The sequence below is a fragment of the Punica granatum genome, chromosome 8 (genome assembly GCF_007655135.1).
Source record: "Punica granatum isolate Tunisia-2019 chromosome 8, ASM765513v2, whole genome shotgun sequence".
In the NCBI taxonomy this organism is placed as follows: Eukaryota; Viridiplantae; Streptophyta; class Magnoliopsida; order Myrtales; family Lythraceae; genus Punica; species Punica granatum.
The window spans coordinates 2,370,471-2,393,352 of NC_045134.1; the positions used below are offsets into that span (position 1 = coordinate 2,370,471).

Genomic DNA, 22,882 nt, shown 5'->3' on the forward strand with positions numbered 1-22,882 from the left:
AAAACTCTTTGATGATCGTATCTAGTAACACGGAGATGATGATCCATGCGTTTATGTAGTGAAACAATTATTATGCTTTCTTCCTCATCGCGTGATTACGAGGAAAATCTGCTTCAGATTTTTTTCTGATGTGGTCGACTCATGATCTGTATTGGATGATAACAACCTCAGTCGTCGTTACTGAACCTTTCAATGTGGTTAAAATAATCAGTAGCCGTCCGTACGGAGGATGCCATAAGATTTAAAAAAGGAAGCGTGATGGACATTGTTAATGTCATAGGGCCAGGTTTTATTTTAATAACCTCCTTTTGTAGGCGGATAATTCTATATGTACACATCGTTGGGCTTCAAATTTTTGTATTTAAAACCCATTTCTTGCTTAGAGTTTGGCAAAGAAACTTAATCTCTGCTCCTATAGTACAAACGTTGGCTAGTCAAGTCTCAAGAGTTTTGCTACTCTGTTTCGCTTCATCTCTACTGATAGGCTGCAGAGGAGCATCCGATGATAGGAAGGCAAGTTTCTTTAATTACTGGATTCTTTACAGAATGTCTTATTTATCTTCTGCTTTCATCTAGTGGTTACCGCGTAATAAGCTATATCAGTTTGTATACAATTTTACATCATAAATGAGACTTTATATTCGCCGGCCTTTTCAAGACATACAACCTCAGAAATCGAGGTAACAACGGGCACGGGCCAAGTCCGGCTACTAAGTCACCCTAGGAGAACTTGATTCGCTTCGATAGCTTAGACACAAGAAAAGAACTTTTTTTTTCCCTTTCCTTTCGCCAATTCTTGTTTGCCGCCTTTGGCTGACCACTCTGCATCATTGGTGCACATTAGCATGCTCAAGGAGGTGACTAGAAGGTACTTTATTTTCGTTCGAGCACATCAAAACAATTAATTTCAGCTGATTTTCACTTATTGCTGCTACTGACAAGCAAGGAGAAGGTTTGATGTTCTGACTCGTTGTCTAAACTCCCTGTGCAGTCGAACATCGGATTCGTTGCTCCACAGCTACAAGAGGAGTTTCAATGGTTTCGCTGCTAAACTGACTGAAGACGAGGGGCAGAGACTAGCTGGTGTGTTTCCTATGGACTTTCTACCAGCTCAGTTGCATGAACAGCTTCAGGAACAGTTAGCACAAAGTTAAAACTGTTGGATCGAAAATTTCACAGGGATGGAAGGAGTAGTGTCTGTGTTTCCAAGTGAGAAGAAGCAGCTTCAGATGTCAAGATCATAGGACTTTTTAGGCTTTCCGCAGAATGTCCGGAGAAGGCCAATGGAACGTGACTTGATCATCGGAATGTTGGATTCGGGAAATTGGCCCAAATCCGAGAGTTTCAGCAACGAAGGCTTTGGCCCTCCTCCAAGCAAATGGAAAGGAAGCTGTCAAACATCGGCCAACTTCACTTGCAATAAGTAATCGAAATCCGTATCACGACTATCTGCAATGTTTTATGTCTCAGTATATGTATTTTTAGTACTTAGTTGCAAGTACATTAAACCTTGTAGTCTATGTGGTAATTATTTATGAATTTTGTAGCAAAATCATTGGGGGCCGATTTTATCGGAGGGTAGGCCAGGCACCTCAAAACAGCTCCAGAGAGATACAGGAGGGTACAAGTCCCACACTGCATCGATAGCCGCCAGAAACCTGGTGACTGGAGCGAGCCTCTTTGGCCTTGCTGGGGGGACAGCTCGAGGAGGGGTTCCCTCCGCACGAATCGCCGTGTACAAAATCTGCTCAGATGGATGTTACGATGCAGACATTCTTGCAGCTTTTGATGACGCAATTGGAGATGGTGTTGATATAATATCATTGTCCGTCGGCGGATCCATAGCGAGAAATTACTTCGAGGATTCGATTGCTATTGGAGCTTTCCACTCAATGAAGAACGGCATACTCACTTCAAATGCTGCAGGAAATTCTGGCCCTAGTCCCGCAACCATCTTAAACTTTTCACCGTGGTCTCTATCAGTCTCAGCTAGCACGATAGATAGGAAGTTCGTCACGAAAGTTCAACTAGGAAATGGTTGGACTTACCAGGTGAGCTCATCTACCTTCTCATTTACGAGTTCATTTCCTGTGGAATGCAATGCCACCTATCATGATTTTGCTTCCGGTTTTTCAAAGCAGGGAGTCTCCGACAACACCTTTGACCTCAAGGAGCGAATGTATCCTGTGATATACGGCGGAGATGCCCTGAATGCCAAAATGAATTTCACTGCATCTGATTCCAAATAAATCAGAAAAATAAAAGCAAACAGGTTGTACTACTGCAGAACTTTTTTCATCTTCTTGTTTATCACTCAGGGAATGATTGAACAGTATATTGTATGCACCGAGGTCATCTGATAATATATTCTGATAGACCGAAATTGCAGGCTTTGCCGTGAGAACTCATTGGACAGGACCTTAGTGAAAGGGAAAATTGTTTTGTGTGACTCATTTATCAGCGGGGAGACTCCACTAGCTGCTGGCGCATTGAGCGCTATATTGCAAGATAATGGCTTTAAAGATTTCGCCTTTCTTTATCCCTTACCCACCTCGTACTTGAACTTGAGTGATGGCCAAGCTGTTTTTGATTACCTCAACTCAACAGGGTATTATTATGGTCCTAAGTTACATTTTTCGTTATACACTTTTCGCGGAGAACTTTTTGTTTAAAATGTGCAAATTCATGGGCCAAGTCGTGAAGATTGCGGTCTCTTCCACAGCTGTTGGCATTTGTACGTTATGGAACATTTGATTGGATAAATTTGAATAATTCTTATCGGCTTCTATTGTCTTTACTTTTGGTTTTCTAGAGCAGAAATTTCCAATCCTACCTGTTTTGGGCAAGTTGGGTTGTGGTTTACCATATGCAACTGGAGAAATCTGCCGAAATCTCTGCTGAACTATCTAAAATTTCCTCTTTTCATTTGATCAGCAAACCGACTGCGACTATCCTTCAGAGCGAAATAATCAAAAACGATGATGCCCCAATTGTGGTCTCGTTATCCTCCAGGGGACCTAATCCCATAACAAGTGACATTCTCGCAGTAACTTTTCGTAACCAATAGACTTCTTCTCCATCTTCTCCTTCTTCTCGTCTTTTCAAGTCGGAGTTCTGTCTATTGTGCAGCCTGGTCTGATAGCTCCTGGAGTAGACATTTTGGCAGCATGGTCCTTAGCTTCCACGGTGACCAGAATACATGGAGACAATAGACATGTCCATTACAACATCATTTCCGGGACATCCATGCCCTGTCTTCATGCAACGGGAGGAGCTGCATATGTTAAATCATTTCGGCCAACATGGTCTCCAGCAGCTATTAAATCAGCTCTGATGACAACTGGTAAACACCCCAAAAATTCCTTTTAGTTGTCATTACAGAATTCAAATTGGAAGCTTTTGTCCTTAAAACTTAATCAGGAAATCTTCTTTTATATATTCATGTTCTGCATTTACAGCCTATCCCATGAGTGGCGTGAAAAATCTTGATGCTGAGTTTGCATATGGCTCTGGCCAGATCAATCCTTTGAAAGCTATAAATCTGGGTATGGCGTATGATGCTGGAGAGGTCGACTATGTCAAGTTCCTTTGCAGACAGGTTATCAGTACCAAGGATCTCAGACTCATCACTGGTGATAACTCGGCTTGTTCAGATGTTATGAATGGAACAGTGTGGGACCTAAATTATCCATCATTCGCTTTGTCAACTACTTGAGTCACAACTCCAATAACACGCATCTTCCACAGGACGGCCACAAATGTAGGGATTCCAGTATCTACCTATAAGGCCATTGTCAATGTTCCAGCAGGACTTAAAAGTTGATGTCGAACCCACAGTTCTTTCATTTAAGTCTCTGGGGCAGCAACTGTCTTTCACAGTGACAGTAGAAGCAACCATGGACCTGAATATGCTGTCTGGAAGTTTAGTATGCTCCGACAATGTTCGTTTTGTAAGAAGCCCAATAGTAGCGTACATCCTCTCTGATCAGTAGCTTCACTCTGTGTGCTTCATCATATTTTTCCATTTATCGGAGAATGAAGATCAACAAATTCCAAGTCTTTTGGTCAAGAATGAAAAAAAAAATTTCATGGAAAACAATGGAATATGTTCGTAGTCACCCAGCATGTATGGCTTCAAAGAAATTATGCAGGATTACTTGGAATTCTGTCAGTTATCCCACAATACTCTGAATGTTGGGAACTGTTCGGATATCTTCCGATGCAAAACCACCTACTACTACCATGTTTGGTACACTGAATTGTAATTCAAACTCTACAAAAAGCAGAAAAGGCAATTTCTAGTCACGCTCACTGTCATTCATCCATCCATCTCAGAAGGTCCTGATGCCACAATCATCATAATCTGCACTTCTCTGCCCCAGCTTTTGATTTCCTCATCATCAAATTTACTGCCATATATCGAATTACAAGCCAAAGGATAAATTTGTCATGTTATGGAACACATTTAAGGACCTGCACAACACACCTTTAAAACCTTTTGCGAGCAAAGCCAATTTTGTCAGCTGAAGGAGCATCATCCTTCATCTTCCAATCCCATTGTATGCATACATGTGCATACATAAACCAAATGCATAGCCCATCAGAATATTGTGAGAATAATAGGCGATATGGGCCAACTAGGAAACCACACAAATTGGCATCTAGAAATACATACTAAATATGATAAAATTGTTTCTTGCCATATAGGAACACAATGAAGAGCAAAATCAATTTCTTGCATAGTTTGATGATATGTGAACAAGAACATATCAGATTTCTCGCCCCGAACCCTCTTCCCAACTTCTGTGTTGATAAATACATATAAAATACAGGCTTATATGAAAGTTCTAGAGATTTAAAGTATCGGATTTTCCTTCTCAATGGAAAGCCAAACAATTTCCAGAATTTTGCTTCTTCACGGTGTGATCTGTACCCTGCTTGTGAAGCTGCAGAGGAGCTTCTGCTGATGATCAGAAGGCAAGTGCATCTGATTATTCATTATAGGCCTTGAATTGTACTTACGTCTGACTCATTTTCATGCTATATGGATACAATACAATGTCAGTGAAGCGGCTAAAGAACAATAAGAATGTCTCTTAGTATACAGCATTAAGCTGACATCGAGTCCCAGAGGTTTGTCGGGTGTTCTGCTACTCCTGGACTTTAAATGATAGCTTATTAGTCAATTCTTTTGGTGCATCCAGTAATGCAGGTGCACGTCGTGTACATCCGAGAACTTCCCAAGTCAGATTTCTTGGTAACAACTCTCCATACTAACATGCCGGAGGAAGTCATTGGCAGGTGACTGTCTTACTGGCCAAAACGAACAACGGCAAATTAATTTTTAGGATAGGTTCTTCCAGTAGTCTGTCGATACATGCGGAGACGATCTTCTCCCCTTTCTGTCGATATTTGGACGCTTATAAGGTCCGAAGAAGACCCATCGAAAGTGATTGAAGCGCCAGAATGTTGGACACAGGAATTTGTCCCGGATCTGAGAGTTTCAGAGACGAAGGGTTTGGTCCTCCCCCAAGAAAATGGAAAGGGAGCTGTCAAACCTCATCGAGCTTCACTTGCAACAAGTAATTATGAGAATCCCAACTGCAATTCCAATTCTTATCCCTGCATATAGATTTGTGAATTTTCAGTATCATTCAAATATAAACAGAGGTTCTGTTTCATATATTCCACATCATAGATGCTAGTGACTAACTGATAATTGCGGACAATAACAAATTCGTTGACTGCACGTATTCGAGGAATATAGGCTATAGACTAACCAATAGGATCATTTCATTTTCTTACCGTGCGCCATCTTAGCAATATATTGGAGGTCGGTACTATCAGAGCAAGGGTCAAGTGCTTCCAGGAGAATTCCCCTCACCAAGGGACTCCGATGGCCACAGATCTCACACTTCCTTGCGATCGCTGCCGGAGCCTGGTGGCACATACAAGCCTACTAGGCCTCGGCTCGGGGACTGCACCGGGAGGGGTTCCTTCTGCCTTGCATCGCCATGTACAAGGTCTGCTGGTCTGATGACTGTTTCGGCGTGGACATCCTCACAGCATTCTACGATGCAATTGCTGATGGGATCGACATCATCTCAATGTCACTCGGCTGATATGTTAGAGAATATTTTGAGGATCCGATTGCCATTGGAGCTCTACATGCGATGAGGAAAGGCATATTCACATCCAGCTCTGCCGGAAGTTCCAGTTCCATCCCTGCGTCACTAAAAAGCTTTTCACCATGGTCCATGTCGGGAGCTGCAAGTACCATTGACAGGGGGTTCATTACCGAAGTTCGACTTAATAATGATGGTGCTGAGTTCGTGTATACGGTTCTGTCCTCATCAATCCCCTGAAAGCTCTGTACCCCGGGTTTGGTGAATGATGCCAGAGAGGTCGACCATATCGAATTTCTTAAACTTAGACTAATAACCAGCGACAAAACCGCCTGTTCATATGTTACCAATAGAACAGTAGGACATGAACTATCCTTCCTGAGCTCTGGCTGTCAACCAGTCATCCCAGGAGTTCCGTTACACGCATCTTTTAGAGAACGTTAACCAACATTTGCTCTCTGGCTTCCACTTACAAGGCCGATGTGAGGGCTTCTCTTGGACTTATGATCAAGGTCAAACCGAAAATCTCCGGTCCTTGGGGCAAAAGCGGTCATTTAAAGTGATAGTCAGAGCAACCATGGATGTTAGCGCTTTAGTGTGGACGGGCTGATGGCATTCACCGAGTGAGGGGCCCGATAGTAGCACATGTTGTCCAGAACAACATCGTTTAATGTATCAAAGTAATATAAGATGGCAACAAGATGTGAAGAACGTTAACAGTAAATCCTATTCATTAATTTGTGCTCATTGGATGTGAATGTTTGATTATTAGCTGTCAAGAGTTGTCATACATTGTGCCAAGAGTAGCTGTCATGCACGTACGTTTGTGAATTTATGAGACTGTTGTTGATGAAATCGTACCAAATATCAGATTATCATAATCAATGCTGTTCAAATAGTACTTGGAACCGAACCTCTGGATCGGGAACATATCCAAAACTTGAAGAAGGTTTTTTTGGTTGGCATGGCACGTGATAAAAATAAGATCATCCGTTGTAACTTCAATTATCACTGGTGCCATTGGATTGATATTATACAAACTATTCAAATGTAAGTTTGTATCATACCTGTGCAATGCACAATCACGTATCCATATAAGGAAAAAAAATTGCGTTGGTCTCTCTCTCTCTCTCTCTCTCTCTCTCTCTCTCTCTTTTTGTGTTTTTGAAAACAGTTTTAATGTTGTATTTGCTTCTTCTTCTTTTTTTAATGAGATCGCAATATATTTCTAATTTAATTAAGACAAAAAGTAGCTCGAATATCAGCTTGATGTTTTACGTGAATTTCCAATTCCAACATACACCTGTATATATAGTAGCGCAATTTACCTAATTGTTTGTGGTTACGTCTAATCTGACTTGAGATTCTTTTTGTCTATCAATTACGAGGCTCATGTGCCGGGTGAAGGGGGAAGAGTAAGAAAAATAAAGAAGTAGAAGAAATTTTACAAGCAAAATGAAACCAAAGTCCCTCAAATTTAAATAGGTGCGTGTAGTACATATCATTCCTTTATCCTCTTATGAGATTGATTAGTTCCAATAGCTACAAAACTAAAATTAAATTTGAAACATTTACCAACTAATAAAGTACAATTTGAAAAGATAATTCTTCAATGCGGAAATTGCATCATGTATCCAAACCTTTACTTGTAATCTTAGTTCTATCCTAACCTCGATTTTTTTTTTCTTGAAGTATCCTAATGTTATTACTTTGGTTTTACGTCTATCCCGTCACGACCATGCCGTCCTTTTTAACTGAAATTGTTAATGTGGCGCCGTTAACTATTGACGTGGACATTTTGTGTCGGCTCCTTGATACATGGACCAATTTTTCTCCGCCACCTCAACTCCAACCTCTCCATCTCTCTCTCTTCTCTCTCTTCTCTCTCTCGATTCCAAGGCCATCAAAATCAGAATCTATCTCTCTCTTCTCTCTCTCCTCGCCATGCCTCGCTCTCCATCTCGAGCTTTACTAGCAGGTCCTGCAGCTCGACTGCCTTCTAGGAGGCATGCGCCATCTTCTGGTCTTTCTGGGCTATCGGCATTTAGGACCTCGACTAGGCCGGCTTCGCGAGCACCACCATCTACCGCTTCTTTTGCTTTTGCGCCAAGAACGGCGACTCCGATTAAAGATCACCCTATAACAACTCGCCGAACAATACTAACCTAAAACCAAGATCAAGAAACAGGTACCCATCACCAAAAGAACCTGCCTTTTCGCACCCCAGCAAGAAAACATAGGAAGATCTGTTTGTTTATATAAAATGGAGGAGAGTTAGAGAGAGATTTGAAGATACTGATGAGATGGGTGGGAGAGATGAGAGAAGGGGTAACTGAAAGCTTGAAAAGGATCCAAGAGAGAGAGAGAGAGCTTTCTGATGCTCTATTTTCTCGCACAACGGACATTAAAGCAGGGGAATGAGCTTTTTCTTCTTCTTTTTTGAGCTAATTCTTGTAGATATGGTGACTAAACTATTGAGTCAGAGATTGCAAAAGAAGAATGGAGGGAGAGAACGGAGGAGAAATTCAATTCCAAGTTGGGTGAATCTGTCATTCATTCATCCATCCATCCATCTGTTCGTTTGCGCACACACACACACACAGCCAAAGAGATAGAGAGAGACAAAACAAAGAATCACACAGACATCCATATGTGTTGTTTTTGCCAAGAGAGAAGACGGAGAGAGTGTGTGTGTGTGTGTGTGTGAGAGAGAGAGAGAGATAGGAAAGGAGAGGAAGAGAGATTGATGGTTGTGATGGTGGTGTTGGTAATGGAATGTAACAGAGGAGGAGAGGAAGTCGAGGGTAGAGATGGGGTGAAGAAGAGAGTGGTGATGATGATGATTATGATGGCCTTCGAATCGAGAGCGAGAAGAGAGAAAGAGAAGAGAGAGATATGGAGAGGTTGGAGCTGAGGTGGCGGAGAAAGATTCCGCGTGTCAAGAAGCCCACACAAATGTCCACTTCAACAGTTAATGGCGCCACATCAACAATTTCCATAAAAAAGAATAGCAGAGTCACGATGGGATAAATGTGGAACCAAAATAGTAACGCTAGGATATCTCGGGAAAAAAAATCAAAATTAGGATAAAACTAAAACTATAAGTAAATGTTAGGATACCTCCTGCAATTTTCCCTTCTTCAATTTCCCTTCTTCAATTTCCCTTTGCTCCGCATCGTTATCATCAACCCATATCTACAAAGATCTCAAGATAATGGACAAGCTCGACATTGCCCAGCCAGAAATTTGCCGTGTAGGGCCCAAAAAGATTTCCCCTTGAAGAGTCAGAAAAACACACACACGCACATATTTGTATATCTTATATTATATATAAAGTACGGTTTAATATATAAAGTTGTCCACAGTCAAGAAAGTTTCCAAACTTTTTCTTGCTATTGATATATTCTTAGCTATCCAGAAGGAACCTAAAGGGCTAATGATATCAAGAGGACAACGATTCTCGATCAGCCGGCCAGCCCCTCTGTATGTATTACATTGATCATCATCGATCAACTTCATCCCGATCCTTTCGTATCTCTCTTGCATATCTCCCCTGATCAACAAAATCAGATCATATACACATCTTGTCATTGTGTAATATTCCTCCACTAATTTTCCATTTCACACACGTGATCCACCAAAACAATATTATACATTGTTATTTATCGAATGAAAATAACGGTCGCCTCTTGCAGGACGAAGCTGGCACTACACGGAAATCCCTGCGGAGGTGAATTCTAAACAGGGGACGACCCATGTCGAGTCGGAATAATCAGTAACAGGTAAATTCTTCATTGCTAGGTTGTTCGCAACTCCTCTGTAATATCCTTTTTTCATTTTTGGGTGAGACCGGGTTAAATAGATGAAGGATAAGCATTCCAACTTTGGCTTGGCATTAGATGCTGGCAACTTTTATTATTACTCAACATGTCCAATTTTGTAGAATATCCAATGAGTTTGATCTTCAATGTTTGTACAAGTACATCGTCTTGTAACCAAATCGAATCTCTGCAATAATAGAGGGCCATGTAGGGCCAACCCCACTACCTTTTGACTAGGTTAGTGCAAGGTCAATTTAAATTTGTGTATTATAAAATGCAATTAATGAAGAGATAGAGGTATCGGAAGTCCCACTTATTAAAATTGAATTTAGAGTTTAGATTAAAGAAGAGTGTCACACTGCGTGATTCCTTTTCTCGCCCATCTGGAACTTAAGAGCAATCATGTGCCTTGACAATTTCCATAAGAGTTCTTGTTTGGTCCTGGATGATATGCAAGAATGGAATGAAATGAAATAAATATTTCATTCTTTCAATTTATTTCTTCATTTGATGTCATTTATGGGAGTTGGAAATGAGCATTCCCACATGATAACAATTTTAATTTCTATTTTTTTTTCAAGTTGTTGGAATGTATATAATCTCAAAAAAGATAAGCACTAATCGTTTCATTTTAACTACTTATTGTGTAACAATCATACATTTTCTTTTAATTTTATATATCTAAGAATATCTATTGAATGATATTTTGGTAAATAAGCCTAATATTATATAATTATATTCCTTCGTATTGTTATATTCAATAAAAATATCACAATTTTTCTCTCAATACCATTACATTTCATTCTATAAACCAACTTTTATTTCATTCCATTCTCGCATTTTTTTTCAATTTGGTGGAATTTATATTATCTCAAAAAAGATAAGCAATAATCATTCCCTCATTTTAACTACTTATTGTGTAAGAATCATATATTTTCTTTTAATTTTATATATCTAAGAATATATATTGAATGATATTTCGGTGAATAAGCCCAATATTATATAATTATATTCCTTCATATTCAACAAAAATATCACAAATTTTATCTCAATACCATTACATTTCATTCTATAAATCAACTTTTATTTCCTTCCACTCCCGCATATCAAACGAAACATATAACCAAATTATACTAAAAGACCAGAGTTTATCTTTTATTTTTCAATTATAAGATAAGCTCATGAATAAAATATAGTAAAGAGATTACTGAAAATAATTATGTAATTTAAACGTGGCTAAACTTTTACAGTAGCCGGAGATATTGTCAATTGAAGGTATTCTTACAAAGTATGAATGTGATTTAATTGACCTAGGACCCTCACTATACCAAAGTAGTTTATTAACGATTAAGTAATCAAATTTAGTAGTTAAAAAATTATCTTTAACAATTAAAATAATTTTACGATGCATATATTCAGTTGCCAAACCCTTGAAGTACCGAGTTGTGACCACTGATGTGGAATCAAGTTATTTTAATTGTTATAAGTTTTTTAGCAACTATATTTTATTCTTTTATAAGTAAAATTTAGTTGCTAATTAAATAATTTATTAGTTGCTAAAATAAACTCTTTACAAACTAAATTTTTCACTAAATTAATAAATAATAATATGTAGTCATGCTAAAACTTATCACAATTAAACTAATTTGATTATGTATCAGTTACCACGATTTTGTAACTAAAGGGTTTAACAATTATAGATATGTACGATTGAAAATATATCAGTTGTTAAAGATTTTTTTCTACAATTAAAATTGATTAATTAGTTGTTAATAATAATCTATCTAATTGGAGGAGCAATATTAAGTTGCAGACAAATGCAGAAAATAATTTATTATTTATTTACATTAGGTCAAAGACCCTATTAATTAAAGGTCAGCAACTTTTGCTGTCCACCCCATCCCTAAAGGACCAAAGAGGTTGAAGAAAGCATAAATAAGGGCAGGAAAGGGCGCTGACATTCTTTAAGGCTGTCTCTCTCAAGAAAAACCTTAACATATTCCCATCACACACTTGATTCTCCATAGAGAGTTCGCAAGGACACCAAGCTAAGAGAGTTGAGATCTCTCATTATCTCTTGATCATCAATTGCTTGGGTAAGAGGAATGTTAGGAATATGTTCGAAGAGAGAGTCAACTCAAAGATCTAGTAATTTGTGGCCGGGGCATCGCATCAAGTTGTCGTGTTCGTGCCCACGGACTAATTCCCTTATATTTTTCCTCCACGTCGACTGACACCGACTTTGATGACATATATGAGATACCAAGCCTCAAAACTGACACGAAATTAGTAGAAGAAACCGAAAATATGCCCCCGTACAGGAAAGCATGATAAAAGCAAATGCATTTGATGAGAATTGAGAGGGGGAAGAAAATCTAATACGAGAGAAATGTACCGCTGTATTTTTAACCTAATATAACTCTAAGAAGAGATTCTTCTAATCGGCTGGTGATTCAAAATCATTTTTACGTTTCTCGAGATCCCTGCATTTTTATGTTTTCTACTAGTTTGTTAGTAGATTTGTCGAGATCCCTCGATAATTTTTAACATGGAAAAATTATGACCAAGATAAGAAATATAGGGCAAAGGAATGAGAAAGAGACTATGCAATTCATAGTAGCTCCTTTCAACTGAAAGCTGATGATGAACTAACGATGAACAGTGCACAGACTTGTATTCCCAAGTGTCTTAAAGCTTGATTGCACGTATATAAAGCTCGATGGAGTAGATAGAAACTGCATGCAGGGAAGGATTAGACAGTCGACGACAGATCGGGCGACATTGTTTCCCTGCCACCTTAATACCAAGAATTGGGAGTGATGAATTGAACCGATGACAATAGTCAAAGGTTACTGCCCGACATGTCCACTTGGCAGCATCTGGGACTTCCATGTTTCACATGCCCCATCTTGAAGAGGGACAGACTGAGTTCAATGCATGCACATGGGAAAGCAACAAGCCTCTCCCCCATTCTAGAAATTATCCTGTGCTCTTAGAATATCACAAAAATATTATGATATATGACCACATCAGATATGGTTAGGGATTCGGATAGATGATTTATATTTTTAAAAAAAATCCTTAAAAGGGATTGATATTTCATACAATGCGATTGGTTTCGAAGAGCAGCTTTATCGGCTTATATATATAAACATAAGGGGAGGACGACGTATTCGAATGCAACACCAAGAGAACCATATCTCTCGCTGCAAATCTTCACGTGCCCTCTCTGCAGTGATTTCCAGACATCCTCCCTTTGTTTCACTCACCACTGCAAATCTTATCCAGTCTGCACTCTCCCCCGTCTCTCTCTTTTCTATTTATTAGTCGCTACCGGTTTTGTTCGTTAATTGCTTCAATTTGGCCGACCCAACAAAGGGAAGAGAGAGAGAGAGAGAGAGAGAGAGAGAGAGAAATAGAAAAAAGAAATATGGAAAACAGCAAAAAGGGGCAAATGGGAAGCTCTTCTTGTTCATCATCTTCATCTTCATCTTCTTCTTCGAGGTATTCTTCATCATCTGACAGCATGGGACATCTTTTCGGTCCTCCCAAGGAGCACCACTACTCCTCATCGTCGTCTTCATCTTCCTCGTACTCGACTGGATCAACGTTCGGGTCCATCTTCCCACCGCCCTCAGCCGTACGTATCAAAATTACATTCAACAAGACTCACACTTACTATTGTTATGGCATTTCATTCGACTAGCTACACATGTTTGCCTTTAAAGGGTATTTTGGAAAAGGGTTTCAAAAAACTTATGACCCTTTGGCCCTATATATGATAGTTAGTTAATTTATGTTGGTGTTTTTGTTTATCTAATATACTTTGGAATGAAAACCTACTTCCTTAACCATTTATTTACATATATATATACATATATGTATGTATGTATATATGTAGATTTTTAATACTAGATAGATAGATATATAAAACTGATGACTTGTAGCATTTTGCATGAATTTCCGGGGGAATTTCGCAAGAGACTATAGCTTTATGAGTCAGCAAGATAACGATAGATCCTATAAGGAATAACTCTTCGTCACAAAGAAGCTGCGTCAGAAATTACTGAATAGGGGGGGGGGGGAGAGAGAGAGAGAAAGAGAAGGATTTCCCGATTCAACTCGATCTAAACTTTCTAGTACGGCGATACTTCCGTTAGACTATACGAGATCAATAGCGATCATTTATTGATTAACTTCGCATGTATACACACACTGTGATTTACTAGTTCGTTAGGTTCTTTCACCGCTGAATTTTGATCCTTGACAGTCAAACTTTGCTTAATGAGAATCTGAAAAAAGGTGGATGTTGATTCTTGAATTTGTTGCCCGCTTTCATTGTTTTCTTCATCTCTTTTTTTTATTTATTATGTATTAGCTAGCTTAAAAAAAAAAAGGAATAAAGTCCAAAATTCTCATAGGATCTTCTTGATTGATTTATACGGATGTTTAGGTGCTGGGGAGAGACTCGTCCCCGTCTGGAGCATTCACGGGCTACTCCAGAAGCCAAGATTTGGGAAATCAATTTGGGATTTGGAATAACTATGGAGATCATCAAGGTACTACATAAATTATATATATATATATATATATATATATATAAAAGATTAATTACATGTTGGTGCGAATATTCACTTATAGACCAGACAAAAAAAAAAGGAGAGTAGAAATTAGAATAAATGGTGAAATTATTACTGTTGTACATATATATAAGAACTGCTTAATATAAATAGCTTTTATTTTTTGGGTGAATAGTAGCTTTTATTTTTCATTTGTGTTTTTTTAAACCTATTTTTTCAACAAGCATAGGTCAAGTCTTTAAAGGGGAAAGCAAGGGAAGGAGCTCCACCACCAGTTATAATCAGCAGGAAACAGCTGAGCCATGCTACATGAGCTCATCCATTTACTATGGTGGGCAGGAAAACTATTCCCCCAGAACCCAGGCTTCCGAGTCTCAGCACACGGTAAGATTTATGGTGCCATATATCAGTTGATTTCCTTTTTCTTTTTATGTTAATAGTTATAATAAGGGCATCATATGTACCACAACTACCGTTCCAATGATAATCTAAAGAGAAAAGATTACTTCCAAACTGTATTAAGGGGTCATGGTTGGTATGTAATTTTATGTGGAAATGTCTTCTTCTTCTTTCTTTTTAATGAAACAAGTTAATAACGCATGCTATGCTGCGAGTCAGTAAACAATTTTGTTTTCCGGCTGAATAAAAAAAAAGTGAAGCGTCTCAGGCATGTCTTAATTTTCACATGTTGAAATAGTGAAATACTCGAAACCGTTCTCTTTCATATCGGTGTTAATGTGTTCTCTATATTGCTATCAGCTCAAGAAGGACGGAGAAGATGACGACTCAGGTAGTGCCTCAAGAGGGAATTGGTGGCGAGGTAATTAATGGCTAATCTATTTTAATTTCATCTTCTTTTGCAACAAACATTTTGGGAATGATCTGATCTTCTCTCGCAAGACAATCTGATATTTCGTTGTTGCTCTCATATCAACAGGTTCGCTATATTACTGAGACTACACGCCACATACATAATATGGCATGGTGAGCCAATCTCGAGGTACTTGGAACTTTTGTTTTGATTTGTCGACTCGTACTGTCGCTAAGATATTGTTATTGTCAGAAGTTCATCAATATTGAACTTTTCGTTTTCTCCTGGGAAACCAATTTTCACAGGAACGATGAAGCTCAGTATTGTTGGACCTCGGATTCAACATGTGCCCCAATCGACAATGTTAGGAGCATCATGAATAATATATAGTAGTGTATGACTTCTACAGACTTGGACTATTATAGCCGATCAGGCTCTTTTTGCTCCGGCAATATAGATATGTAATTAAATAAGTTATTCTCCAATATCGATATGTAATTAACTAGACTCTATATATGTATGTGAGTTTTCCAGCTTTGGGAAACTAATATATCCCGGTTGCAAATGTTGCAATTATTTCTTTTTGATTTCAATTTTCTTGGCGTGAATTTTCTATTACTGTTTTGCTTATGGTGCATACCATTGTGAATTTATCATTCGGAAATCCAGAAACCTACCCGTTTATACTACTGGCTTACACTAATTTAGGCCCCATGTGCCCAGAGGAGAAGGGTTTGACAAATGAGATCGTACAATCTTTCTCACAAAGGCAAATGAATGTTCGATAATTCATCAAACGTATTTGATTCTCAACTATATGTGACTGAGGCCATCTCAGCATCGAGGCTGATGTGGTCGAGTAGCAATATTAGGCCGTTGGGCACGATCAAATATAAAAAAAGCTCATTAGTAGAAGAGACACCGAATAAAGGGAACAAAAACGGGGAGTGGACACGGAATGAAAGGAATATAGACACAAATATTGAGGACCAAGGTGTAATTCTCCCAAAGAAGGCGGAGACAAAAGGAGAGGACACGAATCGATAGACACACAAATATTGAGGACCGAGGTGTAATTCTCTCAAAGAAGATGGGGTAAAAAATTTTGAAACGCCGTTGCCGGGGATCGAACCCGGGTCACCCGCGTGACAGGCGGGAATACTCACCACTATACTACAACGACTTCTTGTTGCTTGTGGCCTTAGAAATTTCAAGTTTGTAAGCTACGATTGATCCCCGAAAGCAGACAAAACAGATTCATACGACGATGCGGTTCTCTGTTTCTCTATCTTTGTCTCCAGTCTGCAGTTCCAATCTCAAACTCTATCCATCTCTTCTTCCTCTTGTTGGCCTGTGTCTTCTTCTCCTCTTTTGGTCAGATACGCCAAAAGACATAATTGAATGATAGCGGTCGGGTCATCTCAAACAAACAGCCTGCTAATCCTTACTTCACTGGAACCCCTTAATAATTAGGTTGTTATTATTAATTAATTAATTAATTAATTATAAGATAAGTCATTCCTCTTCGTCTTCCCCATTCTTCTTCCCGATGATTGCAGTCCGCTGTTTGAGCTCGAAGAACGATCGTCCCCGTCCAATCGGCAGCTTCACAGTACTCCCTCGATCTCCCCTTGTCTTATTTATTTATTTATTTATTTTCCCGGTTTGGGCCTCTGGACATGTATAAATGGGCGTATGTAGCTCGCCCAATTGCAGCTCCTTTTTGCCTTTTTCGTTACCCGAGATTGTTTTAATCAGAACTTCCTGATCTGGGTCGTGCCGGGGATGGAGACCCTTTGGGCACAATTCTCAAAGTGGCTGCCTTTTGTCGTGGTTTGTGATGGAATTTTCTTTTTACGGGTGCAGGAGGAGGAATAAGGACGACCATTCGATGCAGTGAAAGTGGGAGAGGAAAGGCTGTCTGGCTACCGTCAAATTCATGGCTGAGCTCCGTAAGCGCATTTGCTGAGTTCTGTGATTGGCAATTTGGTCATTCATGTGGCCTCTGTATCTGTTGTTGAACAAGATTCTAAAGCCAGAGGAAGAAGGAGGAGAGGTGGAGAGAGACCGTCTGCTTGGATCCTTAGTAGGAGATGATTTGGATTTAGTTCAACCCGTCGTGGCATACGGGAATTTGTCCCTTGACGGAAAATGCCGTGCTTCAGTTGGGCCTCGGGCTCATTTCATAGATGTGAGTACCCGACTCCTATGGCTGACTGAACTACCTCGAAAAGATTCCATTTTCCCTTGAATGAGTTGCTTGTGATGTAAACTATATGTCTATAGAACATCCCTTTACTCTGTAGGTTCCTCACATAAATCAGCTTTGTTCCTGGGATTGTGGGCTTGCTTGTATTTTGATGGTTTTCAGAAATATGGGCATCGACAATTGCAATATTGAGACGCTGGCAGAACTATGCTCCACGAAAAGGTGATGCTTCACCCTGCAGGTTAAATTCTGGAATCTGGTTTATATATCTAGTTCATAGACGTCTCTTCTTTGGATATTGTAGATTTATACTGTAGCTTGAGAAATAGAAATAAGCAAGGTTGGATATCATTAGATTTCTACCGTAGATTCAAATGCTATGCATTGACCTTCTTTGGCTTGTTAGTGGCTTTAGCCCGAAACTGCAGTTTTTTCCTGCAATAACACAAGAATAAGATCATTCTTGCCTGCTATGTTACCATGGGGACCCAGGCATCATGTAATTTTCATTTGAATATCATGAGTTACTCCTAGCAGTTCACCATATTTCTGTACATAACATATCAGTGCATCTCATATTTCCTAGGATCAATGATCAATTGTCTCTTGTACTGAATAGCCTAATCTCCAGGACTGCAGTTCTTCTCCCTACTAGAGTTGCGCGAATTGACTACTAGTTTGATGCTGTGTGATGACTATACATAAATTACGTGCCTTCTCCTTATTTTGAATATAGAGAGATTACTATTGGAATTATACCTCAGCTATCATGAGCTGACATGAAAATCCCTGACATATTTCATTATTGATGCCGTGTTTACAGCATATGGACCGTTGATCTGGCATATCTACTGAAGAAGTTCTCTGTTAATTTTTCCTACTACACCATAACTGTCGGAGCAAATCCAAACTATTCTGATGAGACATTTTACAAGGTGCTTCAGAGTCTTGAATAATCAACATCTCTTTAGGGTCTTAGATCCTTGAATGAATTCTTCATATAGCTATTAGAGGGTGCAAATTAATTACGGCAGAGCTAGCTAAACATGTATCTGATCATTCCTTTAGTGTCCTATCATATATATTGGTCATTGATACGGTGCATATTTTTAGAGGCTTATAAGTAGACGAATAGTGATAGGTCTAACATTGAGTCGGAAGCATTTAACATTTCTGAGTTCTAACATGTGTAGCTACAAGCAACATTTATTCGTATGTCAAACTATATATAAAGAAGTATGGGCATTGCCCCTTCTTTGATGCAAATTATTAATCAAGCATTAAAGGCCTACATTTTCAACCAAAAACTTCTGAGGGTAGTCCAGAGCAACATATTAATGCCTCTTTCTTAAAATAAAATTTGGGATTTATTATGTTTTCTGGATGGATACAAAGTGTGCATTTCCATGCTGATATCGTGAAATTTTCTCATTTTTGCCTGCAATATCGATGGTGCCTGATACTGCAATTTTATACTGGGCAGGAACAACTGTCTACAGATGTAGTGCGAGTAGAAAAACTATTTCGTGAAGCGCTGGCCTCAGGAATATCTATATTGGTATGACTGCATGGGGCGATTGATCAACTAAATTATTTCTTGTTTCTATGTAAATTAACTAAGATCAGAAAGTGGCAATGATCAATTTATGAAAAATTCTTGCCATTTGAAAGATAAACGTTCTCAAACCCATCAATATATGTCCCCTGGATCATTAATTTATGAAAAATTCTTACCATTGGAAAGATAAATGTTCTCAAACCCATGAATATATGTCCCATGGATCATTGTGAAGTTATCAAAGTCTGTAGTTGTTAGCAATGATGACATGCATATTCCTGTTTTATATACTTCTTGTTGTTGCTTCTATGGAAACTTATAATTTTTCGATTACTGGTAAAACTGCATCCTGGCTTCAGCTGGAAATCGGAGGCTATCAGTTATTTTGTGAAAGCTGCAGTCCATCTAGATAAGTTGATGAACTTCCTTCTCTAACAGTGCAGGTCAATCAGTGAGGAAGAAATTTCCCTTTCGATATTGTCTGGAAAATATATAGCAATTGCATTGGTCGATCAGTACAAATTAAGGTACAGATTATTAAACTAATGGCATTCAATTGGTATTATTACGGCTATCATGTTGTCTTCTTAATCCATTAGGTAGTTTGTTTATATAGTGTCAGATCCTCTTCCATGTTTCCTTTGCAAGTGATGCCTAATGTGCTCTTAGAAATTCTTGTGCAGCAGCCGGACTTGGCTCAAGGATATTGGTCTCTCCAGCTTCGGCAACGGCAATGAAGGCTACACTGGTGAGAAACCGAATCTGGTTTTTGGGTTATTAAACATTAAATCATGTCTTCTTCCAATTTATTCTGAGCCTCAAAACCTTTCCCATCTTCTCCGTGTTGACTTTGTAACTCTAGCATCTTGAGATTTCTGTCTTGATCTCCTTGAAGCATTACCCTTACTTCTGAAGTTGTCCATCAATCGATTGACTTGTTCATCCTTTTCTTTTTCTTTTTCTTTTTTCTTTTTTTTTGGATAATTAACTTGTTCAACCTTAAGCTTTACCTAATAAAACTGCAGGTCACTATATTGTAATATGTGGCTATGACACTGACAAAGATGAGTTCGAGATTAGAGATCCTGCCAGTTCTAGGTATCCTCGTTGTCCATTACCCTGACTCAGTTGCTAATTGTTTCTTGATTGTATGATGACAACAGATTCTAGTGAACATCTTTATTAGATTCTTAAATTTGTGGGGTTGGTTTGCTTCTCTGCAGGAAGCATGAGAAGGTTTCATCGAAATACCTAGGAGAAGCCCGCAAATCCTTTGGCACCGACGAGGATCTTCTTTTGGTAACCCAACTATTCAAGTCACCAGCTGAAAAATATACTGCATGACGTACATTGGATATCCTACTCCTATATAGATGATCGAAAGAACTTTCGGAACTGCTTTGCTTGCTCTTTCGAGATGAAAGATGAAATTTCACAGATCAATACAAAGTTAAAAGACCTTCATCCATGGATAAGCACAAATTCTATCGATTTTCCATCATATTGAAATTATAAGCTTATTGACTGCAGAATCATTCCCTTCGTTTTTCGCGTTAAAATAAGCTTTTGGCAGCAATGAAAGATGCTGATCAAATGATATGACAATGCAGATATCTTTGGATAACGGCAAGAATGGGGTCTGCTGTTCATCCCTACAGATTTCTCCACTTGTGAAATATCAAACCATGATGCCGGAGTAAGACGTGGTTATTCAGTATATTTGCGCATAGCTAAGGGAAGCTCTGTTGTGCGTCTGTACAGAACAGTAGTTTACGGAGGCAAATAAGGCTCGCTGTACAGCAAATATGATCTGCTCTCTTCAATTCATATTTGTATATTATGTACATTTGAATGATTGATTCCTTCCGTAAAGACATCGATTCAAATAAACTCCTGCTCAATTACGTATCCTCAAACAATTGTAACTCATTATCTCGGGTTTCTTCTTTCACCTTTTATTTCGAAGAATTATTACGACAAAATAACGGCGTGATAGTACTTGAATTAATGTGCTGCAGGTTTATTTCGTGACTCCAGTGCCGTCGCAGCCGTCGCCATATCATATTCTTTTTTGCGGCGAATTTATTGGGTTTGAGAGGAATAATGGCGACATCACGAGCATTGAGTTGAGACACTGGTCACGAACATTGGGCCGATGCAAATAATTCATCATTCCAGCAGCTTTGTCAAGATGCGTGACGAATCAATGTCTACTATACTCCTTTCTGTTCGTTCTGGCTGAGAAAAAAATATCCCTTCAATTCATTACCTAATCTGCTCGAGAATGGAATTCGCAGATCTATTCGAGTTTGCTTCCTATTTACTGGTGAAGGGCGGTCAGAGATCAAAGGAAGAGTGAAAATATTTTGCTGAGTTCTGATAGTTATAGTTTTAAGGCATTATTTGCAATCGGGCAGCCACACGAGGCTCGAGAAAAGCTTGGCCGAACTCGAAGGCATGGATCCCGTCCCTTTTATCCGGATGAGGCCGCGACTTACGGACTGTTTTGTTTCTTTTTTTTTTTTTTGTGCTTATATTTATGAAAGGCTTATAGAGGGAATGATCGACCGTAACATTCATCACGCGTGAAAACATCAGCACAAAACATTCGTAAATAATGTCACAAACAGTTTCCAATTCTATCCATCGTCTTCTTATCCAAAAAGGCATTTATTCATGATGAGCCTCTCAATTTCATGATTTCAAACTATTAAATGAGTCGCATCAACCAGAATCAACATTCATTCGACATGATGATAAAGGTCATTCATGTCATCCGAACATAGCGATATGATTATTAATCCGATGCATGCCATACGTTGTCGCGTCATGACATTAATCATAGGAATCCGGGCTTAAATTGTTCCGAGAATTGCTGCTTCCAATGTTATCTTATTTGTTATCAATATATACAATTTACTTTTAGAATGAGTTTTTGACTTTTGTTATAGGAAGAAAGAAAATAAATCATAAACTAAAAATACGGATTGTGAACGTGAGCTTGTTGTCCCTTTTATTTTTTCTTAATTTCTTTTTCCTTAAAAATAGAAACTAATAAATGAATTTTGTTTATAATAAAGTTTAACTTTAAGAAATAGAGTGGTAGTATTAATATGAGAAAATTCTCTTAAATAATAATATGAGATAATATAATATCAGATTAATAAAAAAAAAAAGTATCTTGTTTGGTTTAAAGGATCCTTCTACTTCTTGATATTTTATATTGAAAAATTCAAGCCCTCCACTTTTTTTTTCTTTCTTTTTTTAATAAGCCATCTCTCCACATTAATATACGGAGTAATGGTGGAGACATGGGCTAATATATTTTGAAGATTGGGACGTTGTGTTCAAAGTGATAATTTTGTTGGGGAAAGGACACATCTTCAAGCATCTCTTCAAACAAATCCCTTCTTGCCCAATCCCCATTGTTCTCTCTTTTTTATTTTTTATAATATTTTTAATATATATATATATATATATATATATTATTTTTCCTTTATTTTTTTCTCCCAAAACAATGAGACATGTCTCCACTTCATCCCATATTGTTTGCCTTCAACTAGGGTGCTCTTCTCCATGCCCATAACTGAAGAAGCTTACTTTTTGTCCCCCTTTTTTTTTTTTTCCTGGTGGGTCGAATTTGCATCTCCCAATGAAGGGTTGGTCTTGAAAGTACACTAAAGATCTTTGGGTAGATTCATTCAGTCCATAAATGAATCATGGTAAAATTATTAATCTAATTAATGCGGTATACCGGAAAAGTATATTATATATGTTA

At 38.5% G+C, this 22,882-nt stretch overlaps 2 protein-coding genes, 1 non-coding gene and 1 pseudogene across 6 annotated transcripts; 3 read left to right on the forward strand and 1 right to left on the reverse strand.

Moving 5' to 3' along the window:
• The first annotated feature begins 258 nt into the window (after positions 1-258).
• Positions 259-4,148, forward strand: LOC116187777 (annotated as a pseudogene).
• Positions 4,149-13,113: 8,965 nt separating this feature from the next.
• Positions 13,114-15,921, forward strand: LOC116187229 (uncharacterized protein DDB_G0271670-like). Of its 2 annotated transcripts, none has more exons than XM_031515870.1 (6): positions 13,114-13,586; positions 14,400-14,505; positions 14,756-14,910; positions 15,286-15,346; positions 15,464-15,526; positions 15,643-15,921. In XM_031515870.1, exons 1-5 carry the CDS (start codon positions 13,377-13,379, stop codon positions 15,478-15,480), a joined length of 549 nt encoding a protein of 182 aa, XP_031371730.1. In that variant the 5' UTR covers positions 13,114-13,376; the 3' UTR covers positions 15,481-15,526; positions 15,643-15,921. The 2 variants fall into 2 exon arrangements, with proteins under 2 accessions (XP_031371730.1, XP_031371733.1); XM_031515873.1 differs by having other exon boundaries at positions 15,464-15,510.
• A 527-nt stretch (positions 15,922-16,448) lies between these two features.
• On the reverse strand, positions 16,449-16,520 carry TRNAD-GUC. The gene has a single exon. It is a non-coding gene; the product is annotated as a tRNA-Asp (tRNA).
• Positions 16,521-16,655: 135 nt separating this feature from the next.
• Positions 16,656-21,023, forward strand: LOC116188988 (guanylyl cyclase 1). Of its 3 annotated transcripts, none has more exons than XM_031518464.1 (10): positions 16,656-16,949; positions 17,204-17,528; positions 17,644-17,768; positions 18,370-18,481; positions 19,030-19,104; positions 19,543-19,631; positions 19,788-19,852; positions 20,130-20,202; positions 20,328-20,403; positions 20,715-21,023. In XM_031518464.1, exons 2-10 carry the CDS (start codon positions 17,334-17,336, stop codon positions 20,802-20,804), a joined length of 900 nt encoding a protein of 299 aa, XP_031374324.1. In that variant the 5' UTR covers positions 16,656-16,949; positions 17,204-17,333; the 3' UTR covers positions 20,805-21,023. The 3 variants fall into 3 exon arrangements, with proteins under 3 accessions (XP_031374324.1, XP_031374325.1, XP_031374326.1); XM_031518465.1 differs by having other exon boundaries at positions 19,791-19,852; XM_031518466.1 differs by lacking the exon at positions 16,656-16,949 and having other exon boundaries at positions 17,624-17,768; positions 19,791-19,852.
• Positions 21,024-22,882: the final 1,859 nt, after the last annotated feature.